Raw genomic sequence first — 10,577 nt, forward strand, 5'->3', positions numbered from 1 at the left:
GGGCGCATAACGGCAATTGGGTGCACTTTCATCATCATTCACCGATTTGCACCCCATCCCTTCGGTACCCAGCAGGGTGCGGGAGAGGGAAGGGGTTGCAAAGGGGTTGCAGGTTTGGGCGGATGCAGCAGCAAATGCGTATGCCAATCTCACCCGGCCAGCAAACGGTCGACGGTTCCACGATTGGGTCAACTGTTTGTTCGTAATTAAAATACGTGTTTCAAATAACAATCAATATTGCGGACAGCGAAGCTGGCAGCTGCAAAATAATGTCACTCCATCCGTGCGGGATCGTACGGACACCTCCGAACCCGAAACACACACACCAAGAAATGGTAGCACTGGTGGCAGTGTGTGGACAAACCGAAGCAGCGAGCCATGGCTAGGAAAATAACATTCGCAAAACCAAAGCGGTACCCATCCGTTCCAGCTGGCACAATGGGCGAGTGCAAATTTTCTATCCACGTTCGTTATCGCTTTTCACTGTGGTGTGGAAAATCGTGCGGAAAATTGCGAACGACGGGAACGATGGGCGGGAAGGGTTACACAATTTTTGGAGATTGCAATTTATTGCATTTGCATGTTTAATTGAATCGTTCGCTGCGAAGAGCGAAGCGCACTGCTGATTGATTGCTGGTCGGCCTGGTTGATCCACGGGCGTGTGGCTATTGTCACCCGGCTGTTTTGTAGCTGCGGCGGATAAGGCTATCATTCATAGGGAACATGGTGATGGTTAAGTGAGAATTTACGAAATTTAAATTTTTAAACGATTTGCATTTGTAATGCAGCATGGGTGGTGCATTTTACGTTCTGTTATGATTTCTACAGTGTTACACACTCCTCCTGAAGTACATTTATTCGTCTATTAGTTGTAGTGTCTAATCCTACCAAGGGAGTGCCATTGCGTAATCGGAAACTGTCCATTGAAAAAGTTCATCTTTCGTTTCTTTTAACTCAAAAGGCATTTTGGCTGAAAGTAATTTTACAATCTCTTTTGATGGATACATCACTGCTAAGTGAAGCGGATATCGACCAACGGCATCCTTCACAAGTGCAATCGAAGGATCCTTGGAAAGCAACTCACGAACCTGTTCTTCTGATTGATTGATGACAGCTATGTGAATTTCACTTCGATCACTGTCTTTAAGTATCAAACGGTTGAGAAAATCTAGAATTCGACGCCCTTCATAGCCACTGTGCCAAAAGTTCGACGATCGGAAAAAGCTCGCACTTCTCATGCGATGTTTATTGTCGTATATCCAGGAAGCTGCAAAATAATAAGCGAAAATGCGAAGAGTAAATTGAGGAACACCATCTTTAACTTCTCGTATGATTCCACTCGTCGCATTGCCCTGAGCGACTTCTCGTATGCATTGCAAAGCTTCTTGTTGTTCGTCATAGGACAACGGAATCGTTAAGCCATGTAGAGTGTGTATAGCGTATATGGCTAACAGACCAAGTTGTTGTTTGTTGAGCTTTTTCGTGCTTTGTGTGTTTTGATTTGTATTTGCATTTAGCGCATCCGTATCTGAGTCGACCATACGGTCCAAATCATCGAACCAATGCATGTAGCCTTTAATCAACAAGAATTCCAATATTTTATCAGTGCGATCTTCATCCTGATTGAACGCAACATAGTGAAACACGTTCCATCCGTTTCTTGTGTTAGCCACTGTTGGATCAAATCCCTTGGCAATCAGGCAACGCAACATGAAGAAACAACCATTTTGAGCCGTCATAAGAAGGAGATTACGGCCTTCGTCGTCGATGCTCTCTAGATCGATCGTTCTTTCGAGAAGATACTTGAATACATCCATCGATTGCTCATGACAAACATTACCTTTCTTCGGTAACAACCTCATCACCATCACAATGATTCTGTTGGAGATGGCCATGTTGGTCTTCTGCACAATGTATTTGACCATCGGCATGTTTCCCTCATGCACTGCTGCAGCAAGAAGAGCTTCGATAAGGTATCCTTCATGCAGGGTATCTTTCTCATCATATTCAGGCAACGGCATTCCAACGTTCGTGGAACTTTGTACACAACAAGTTTTTGGATAGTGTTTTTTATCCAACGGTGGTATGCTGTCATCACCTGGAGTATAATCGTCTACGACAATGTCTGTATCGTCTACCATATGAGTGCTGATACGAAGGCACAGTGCATGAAAAAGGCCCTTGAATGAGCTGATTTGATTGCGATTGATACAAGACTTAACGGCAGAGATGAGCTCAGCAACAGATTTCATTTGGAGAAGAAGCCAATTGTTTTCATCCACAAAATATGCTTTAATATCATGTGCTTTGTTCTCCAATGCTATTTGAAACAACTGGCTCGAAAGTTCGGTTGATATTCTTTCCCGAATGCTCAAATGGGAAACAAGATGTTTGAATATACCGATCATATTATGCTTCGAGCAGAACTCTAAGACTGTCAAAGATTGGAGTTCCTTATGGCGAGAAAACACGTCAAGTTGTTTTTGGTAGAGCAAATATTCTACTGATCGAACTTGTAGTCGATTCGCAATCGCCCTGGAGTGGTCATGAGAGTTTAAAAAGTCTGCATAGTAATGTGCACTCCATATTAAACTCCGTAAATTGTTTGATAATATCTGTTGGAGCAGGTTGTCCTCATCCACCACTGCTCCAACAGTTAGCAGGTGTTGTACTGTATCTTGGTAGCGATTTACAAATGCATAGTCCAAAGCGGTCCACTGGAAAATATCATCTTTTGTATTTACTACCTGACGAGACATTTTTTCTGTCAGCATATTTACTATCTCTTCGGATGGATATGTCGCTGCTAAGTGAAGCGGTAATCGACCAACGACATTCTTCTCGAATACAACCGAAGGATCTTTGGAGAGTAACTCATGAACTTGTTCTGCTGATTGATTGATTACAGCCAAGTGAAGATCACACCTCTTACTATCTTTCGTTGTTAAACGATTTAGGAAATCCCGCGTTCGGTATTGTTTACTGCTTCCACTGTATCCAGTCCAAAATGTCCACGATCGGAAGAAGCTTTCACTTCGCATGCGTTGTTGATTGTCGAATATCCAACAGGCAGCATAATACTCCGCAAATATTACTTGAGCAAACTTGGGAATGCCATCGCGAACTTGTTGAATAATACTAGTCTTCGCATTACTCTGGCCTGCTTCCCGCAAGCATTGCATAGCTTCCTGCTGTTCCGGGTCGGACAACAGCTTAGCTAAGTCCTCTTTACTGAATATGACGTACAACGCTAGCAGAGCATACTGTTGTTTGTTGAGCATTTCCTTACTTTGTGTGTTTTGATTTGTATTTGCATTTAGCGCATCCGTATCTGAGTCGACCATACGGTCCAAATCATCGAACCAATGCATGTAGCCTTTAATCAACAAGAATTCCAATATTTTATCAGTGCGATCTTCATCCTGATTGAACGCAACATAGTGAAACACGTTCGAACCGTTTCTTGTGTTAGCCACTGTTGGATCAAACCCTTTGACGATCAAACAGCGCAACATGAAGAAACATCCATTTTGAGCTGTCATATGAAGGAGATTACGTCCTTCGTCGTCGATGCTCTCTAGATCGATCGTTCTTTCGAGAAGATACATGAATACATCCATCGATTGCTCATGACAAACATCATCCTTCTTCGGTAACAACCTCATCACCATCACAATGATTCTGTTGGAGATGGCCATGTTGGTCTTCTGCACAATGTATTTGACCATCGGCATGTTTCCCTCATGCACTGCTGTAGCAAGAAGAGCTTCGATAAGGTATCCTTCATGCAGGGTATCTTTCTCATCATATTTAGGCAGGAATATTCCAACGTTCGTGGAACTTTGTACACAACAAGTTTTTGGATAGTGTTTTTTATCCAACGGTAGTATGCTGTCATCACCTGGAGCATAATCGTCTACGACAATGTCTGTATCGTCTACCATATGAGTGCTGATACGAAGGCATAGTGCATGAAAAAGGCCCTTGAATGAGCTGATTTGATTGCGATTGATACAAGACTTAACGGCAGAGATGAGCTCAGCAACAGATTTCATTTGGGGAAGAAGAATGTTGTTTTCTTCCAAGAAATATGCTACAATGCCATGTGCTTTGTTTTCTGATGCTATTTGCAACAACTGACTACAAAGATCGGTAGAAATTCTTTCCCCAATGTACAATTGAGACACAAGTTGTTGAAATACACCGATTATATTATGCTTTGAGCAGTACTCTAAGAGTGACAAAGCGTCGAGTTCGTAACGGCGAGCGAACACGTCAAGATGTTTTTCGTGGAGTAAATATTCAACTGAACGTATGTGCAGTCGATTCGCATTCATCTTCGAGTGTTTATGAGAGTTTAACCATTTTCCATAGAAATGTACACCCCAAACAATACTCCATAAATTGTTTGACATTATCTGTTCGAGCAAGTTGTCTTCATCCACTACTGCACCAATAGCTAGTAGGTATTCCACTGAAGCTTCGTAGCGTTTTGCAAATGCGTAGTCCAAAGCTGTCCATTTGAAAAGTTCATCTGTTGTATTCACTAACTCAAAAGGCATTTTTTCTATGAGCAGCTTTTGAATCTCTTCTGGTGGGTACTCCACTGCTAAGTGAAGCGGTAATCGACCAACAGCATCCTTCACAGATACAATCGAAGGATCTTTGGAAAGTAACGCACGAACTTGTTCTACTGATTGATTGATGACCGCCATGTGAATATCGCTTCGCTCACTATCTCTTATGATCATTCGATTGAGAAAATCTCGCGTTTGATGTGTTTTGACGCCCCAATACACCCACGATCGGAAGAAGCTCGCTCTTCTTATGCGATGTTTATTGTCGTAAATCCAAGAAGCTACAAAGTACTCAGCAAAACTGCGATGATAGAATTGGACCACATCACCGCGAACTTTTCGTATGAATCTACTGTTCTGCAGGCCCTGAGCTACTTCCCGCATGCATCGAATAGCTTCTTGTTGTTCCAGATCGGACAACAGCTTAGTTTGGTTCTCTAAACTGTATATAGCGTAGACGGCTAATAGAGCATGCTGTTGTTTGTTGAGCTTTTTCGAATTTTGTGTGTTTTGAACTGTTTCTCGTGTTTTGTTTTTACCAACAAAAGAACGAGCCGTCTGTATAACTTTATTTTGATTTGTAATTAAGCCAGTTGAATTTCTATCGGTTTCGACTAATTTGTCCAAATACTGGAACCAATTCACATCACATTTGATCCATAAGAATTCCAATATTTTGTCTGTACGATCTTCATTCTGACCGAAAACGACATAATCAAACACGTTCCATCCGTTTCTTGTGTTAGCCACTGTTGGATCAAATCCCTTGGCAATCAGGCAACGCAACATGAAGAAACAACCATTTTGAGCCGTCATATGAAGGAGATTACGGCCTTCGTCGTCGATGCTCTCTAGATCGATCGTTCTTTCGAGAAGATATGAGAATACATCCATCGATTGCTCATGACAAACATTACCTTTCTTCGGTAACAATCGCATCACCATCACAATAAGTCTGTTGGTAATGGTCGTGTTGGTCTTCTGCACAATGTATTTCACCATCAGCAAGTTCCCCTCATGCACTGCTGTGGCGAGAAGAGCTTCGATAAGGTATCCTTCATGCAGGGTATCTTTCTCATCATATTCAGGCAGGAATATTCCAACGTTATCAGAACTTCGTACACAACAGAAGTTTGGATAGTGTGTTTTTTTCACCCAAGGTAACCGGTCCTCACCTGGAGCATAATCATCGGTGAGAATGTCTGTATCATCAACAACATAAATCTTGCGTTGAAGACACAATTGATGAAAAAGTAGTTGAAGTAGGTACAAGTGTTCCTGTTTTATTGATGACTTTATCGCAGCGATGAGCACATCAACACTTTTTATTTGTGGGAGAAGCATATTCACATTAGCCTCGAAATATGTTATAATGGCATGTGCTTTGTTTTCTGATGCAATTTGTAACAATTGATTGACCTGTTGTGTGGATAATCCTCTGTCCTCGTATATCCGTATTAAAAATAGTTCAAGCATATCAACAAAATTACGTTTGGTGCAGAATTCTAAAACAGTTAAATTGTCCAGCTCCTGGTAAGGACTGAGTAAATCGATTTTTTTGTCGTTCATCAAATTTTCTACTAGTTTCGAAAAAAATGTGTGTAGATTGTGCTCCAAATCTACTGTGGTTTGTAACCATACTCCAATTTCATGCGCATTAATCAACAAATCATTTAAATCATTGGACAATAACTGATCGAGCAAGGTTTTTTCGTTCACCTGTGCTTTTGTAGTGAGCAGGATTTTGATTGATATGTTGGACCGCATTGCAAAAGCGTAGTCCAAAGCGGTCCACTGGAAAAGTTCATCTTTTGTATTTATTGACCGAGAAGGCATGTTTGCTATAAGCAACTGTTGAATCTCTTCTGATGGGTACATGACAGCTAAGTGAAGCGGTAATCGACCAACGGCATCCTTCACAGATACAATCGAAGGATCTTTGGAAAGTAACGCACGAACTTGTTGTTCTGATTGATTGATGACCGCCATGTGAATATCGCTTCGCTCACTATCTCTTACGATCATTCGATTGAGAAAATCTCGCGTTCGATGCACTGTAGCAGTCCAAAATGCCGTCGATCGGAAAAAGTCCTTACTGTCAATGAGATGTTTATTGTCGTAAATCCAAGCAGCCGCGAAATACTCAGCAAAACTGCGATGAGCAAACTGAGGAGTATCATTTTGAACTGCCAATACGATACCGGTCTTCTCTTTTGCTTGGATAATGTCTTGCAAAAATTCGTTTGCTTTCTGTTGTTCTTCATTGGACAATAGCTTAGCTCTGACGTTTGTAGTGAATATAACCAACATGGCTATCAAGTTGTGCCGTCGTATTATTTGTCTGTTTATGTCATCGTTCTTTAATCTTTGGATTGGATTTAGTGATGCATGACCTATTGCACCTGGTTTTTCGTCGTTTAGTATTCTCAGCTTTTCCTCTATGAAATTGGTTATAACCTGTAACTGATCAAACTTTGATTCGTCGAACAATTCGGTAATTGCGCCTTGCTCATGAATGGTGTGAAGGGTTTTGACTTTCGATAGTGAAAACTTAACGGCCATATGGAGAAATAGTGGTATTAATTTTAAATCTTGTATACTATGAATTGTCACGTTGTACACGGTTTTGAAGATTGTGCTACTGTGGTCCCTGTTGCTTAGATTGTCTTTTATCTCATGCTCAAGGAAGTTGTTCAAATATAACATTCGATCTCTCTGGGAAAAGGGTTCTAGTCGCCACATCTTACAACCTGAGAAAGTGTACTTTAATTCACCTTTGAAATTGTATGGTCTAGTTGAGAGAAACAAGTTGCGAATTCCATCAAAAGCAACCAACCTTGCGAAATACGTCATTACAAAATCTTTATAGTGAGGGGCGATCTCGTCAAAGCCATCCAATAAGCAAATCAATTGCATTTCGTTAAACTTGGTTATAAACAACCGCAGCTGCAGTAGTTGTTCTAAAGGAAATTTGTGTTCTGCATTCTCTTCCGCGTCAAGGAAAGTTTTTCCCTTTGAAACCTTCAAAAGTTGTGCAATGCGATCTGCTTTCTGTCTCTCATTAAGGGTTTCTTTAATAGATCGCAAATGAATGTTAGGTACAAAGAGAGTCATATACAGAAGACGATAAAAGATCCTTATTACTTCTGTGTCATCAAGGGTTTTAGGGTTCGACGTTTGCAACTCATAAAAATCAGTAGAATGTTGTGAGGCATTCATACGCACAACATATAACGATTCATTGTCGTTCGACAAAGCGGATGCCAGCCATGTGAAATAGGTAGACTTTCCATAACCAGCTTCATCTAAAAAGATATGAACTTTAACATTGTTCTCATTCTTGAAAGCATCTTGAAGTCGATTTGCTTCATGGTTGTAAGATAAGATCGAATGTACCATTTCTGCAGTGATCTCCTTTTCGATCAAATACTGTTCAGGATCATATTTGTCGTCCGAGTATGGCGAACAGGAACGTGGGATATACCATGGTTTAATTTTTTCAAAATTCGTTTGGTTCAAATTTGCTTCCATATCTGGTTTGTCACATTTATCTAAAGTACTACATAAGAAGCTCAAACTATCATCAAGACTCACAATTTCATCCAGTTCAGTTTTTGTTCCGAAAAGTTTAAACTTGCGATGATTCTTAAACAACTGCATTCTGTTATCCTCAACAAGATTACGAACGGATAAACGATCTTCTGACGGGTCTTCTTCGGATGGTGCTTCTACTACGATTAATTTCATCTTGTGAGACTTTGTGAGGTTCCTAATTTCTTTAAGCGCAGCGTTTTCCTGCTGTCCAAGGATTGTTATAATGTATGTTTTAGAGAGATCAACAGCAGCAATGAATTCCATCAGTTCATTAACGAAATCAGCTATATTCCCTTCCAATGGCAATGTAGCGTTGTCCACAAATAGACATTGGAAGTGATGCATCGCTAAGGTTTGTGATACGATTAAAGAGTTCAATTGCATATTCGTTGCGCAACGGTAACGATATACATCACCACGCAATCCATTATTGATAAAATCATGAAGTCCGGTGTCTTCAAGACAGTTGGTCTTTACAATGATATGAGAATATCTAGAATGCGTGGTTTTTTGATAATCATTTGAAAATGCTATAACTTTGCTACAAACTTCATTTGCTTTTGTTTTAATCAAATGAATTTTTAAATCATGCCAATGTATGTTACTTGATTCAGTCATACTCTCTAGCAGCATATTCTGCAGGTTGTTGTATGTACTTTCGGGATTGCTCACCCATGGAGGCATTATTTTTAAGATCTCCGTTAAAAGTTGTGACTCACTCATGGATCCACATACGAACAGGAACTTATCAAAGAACTGTTGAATGACTACGTCAACTGTTTCATAGTATTGCGTTTCGCCGTATAATGAATCCTGGTTAATATTCAGAATGGATTCGGAAAATGATTGATCTACCTTAATTCTAACATTTTCCCATTTCACTTCGTTTTTCCTCGTAAGTTTGATGTACTCCTGCACAAAACCGGATCTTAATATTCCTACGAGTGTTGATTCATCTGCAGCTCGAAACTCTTCATTGAATTGAAATGTTCCTGATTCACGAATTTCGACACATTTAGCAATTAAGTTAACGTTAATGTTGAACATATAGATGTTTGATTGCATTTGCCTTTTCTTGTGGACATAAATCGCGATCATGCATCCTAACTTTTCTAAACTGGTCATTCTGAGCTCATCCTTCAAACTTTCAATTTCTTTTTCACTGTTAAAACTGTAACACGTTGCTCCTATGTCGTCGCAGAATGATATAATGTGGTCGGTGTCAGGGTCTCGTGGAATAAAATTGTTATTATCATGAAGATTTTCATCAAATGATTGGTTGGTGCACAAAATGTATGTATGGGAGCCCTTCAAAGATGGATCATATCCTTGCAAATACGATGTAAAATATTTAGGTATTGAGAATTGGGTCTTAGTGTTCCATTTCCAGAGTAAAGCATCTTTTGTAATTGATGTTTTTTTCACCTGCCTATGTTTGGCTTGAATGTAAACGCAAGCGAACTCTTCCGGTCTCGATGCCAAAGAGTAGCGAAACACGACGTCATCGAATTGGCCAGCATTGGGGTCTTCCATAGTGAGCGTAAAGTCGAATAATTTACCTTTTCGGCGCAGGTTGATGGCACGAAGCATTATCACCAGTGCCACTCGCAGATGATAGGAGGTCCCGTGCATGACAGTTTTTACTCGTGAAATTTCGTTTGCTGGGGGTTTGGAAACTGCATTGGATGTTAAGGGGTCAGAAATTTCCGTTCCGTGGGCTCTTCTGAAGCAGGCAGCTTCTCCATGTGTGTTTTCTGATGGTTCCATTGTTATGCTAATAATTGAAGTACAAGAACAAAGCATTAAACGAAATCATATCCAATGACATCTCCGATTACAGAGATGACTTATCAAGACCGAAGAGACCTCATTTCCATGACTCGAATCATCCTGTCTATCTTTGGATCAACTATTCTTAATTCGTTCAAAACTGTTTCTATTGACTAGAGAGACTCTTCAATTTGGGTTAGATCAAGTATTTCTTCAGGATATCTGGCTCCGATCAGATCTAATGATTTTCTGTTGATCTTTGATCGGATGCCCTTACAGTGATGACCGCGGAACAGATGAGATCGCTATACAGTGATGAACGCAATCAAATAATAGCTGTCGCTACTCTAAAAGAAATACTTCCGTAAGTTAGTGGTCTCTTATTTAATGTTAAAGAAAAATGTTAATCGTGGAATGTAAACGCTATCAAGAAGAGCCTATGGCATTCAGCTAAGTTTGTTTCTCGGATTGCTAACCAAAATGAATACATGAATACGTAAAAGCATGAATGAATGTAACAACATAAAGTCCTATAGCTTGTAACTTACCCAATCAGTTGTCAAATCAAAATTGAATTGTGAAAACAACTATGTCCGACCAGATTTAACTTCGTTGGCATATACCGCAAGGCTTAAA

At 40.2% G+C, this 10,577-nt stretch overlaps 1 protein-coding gene across 1 annotated transcript; it reads right to left on the reverse strand.

Annotated features, from left to right (window-relative positions):
• Nucleotides 1–884: 884 nt before the first annotated feature.
• On the reverse strand, nt 885–9,815 carry LOC128299845 (uncharacterized). The gene has a single exon (XM_053035966.1). It carries the CDS (start codon nt 9,801–9,803, stop codon nt 885–887), a length of 8,919 nt encoding a protein of 2,972 aa, XP_052891926.1. The 5' UTR covers nt 9,804–9,815.
• Nucleotides 9,816–10,577: the final 762 nt, after the last annotated feature.

The sequence above is a fragment of the Anopheles moucheti genome, chromosome 2 (genome assembly GCF_943734755.1).
Source record: "Anopheles moucheti chromosome 2, idAnoMoucSN_F20_07, whole genome shotgun sequence".
Taxonomy (NCBI): Eukaryota; Metazoa; Arthropoda; class Insecta; order Diptera; family Culicidae; genus Anopheles; species Anopheles moucheti.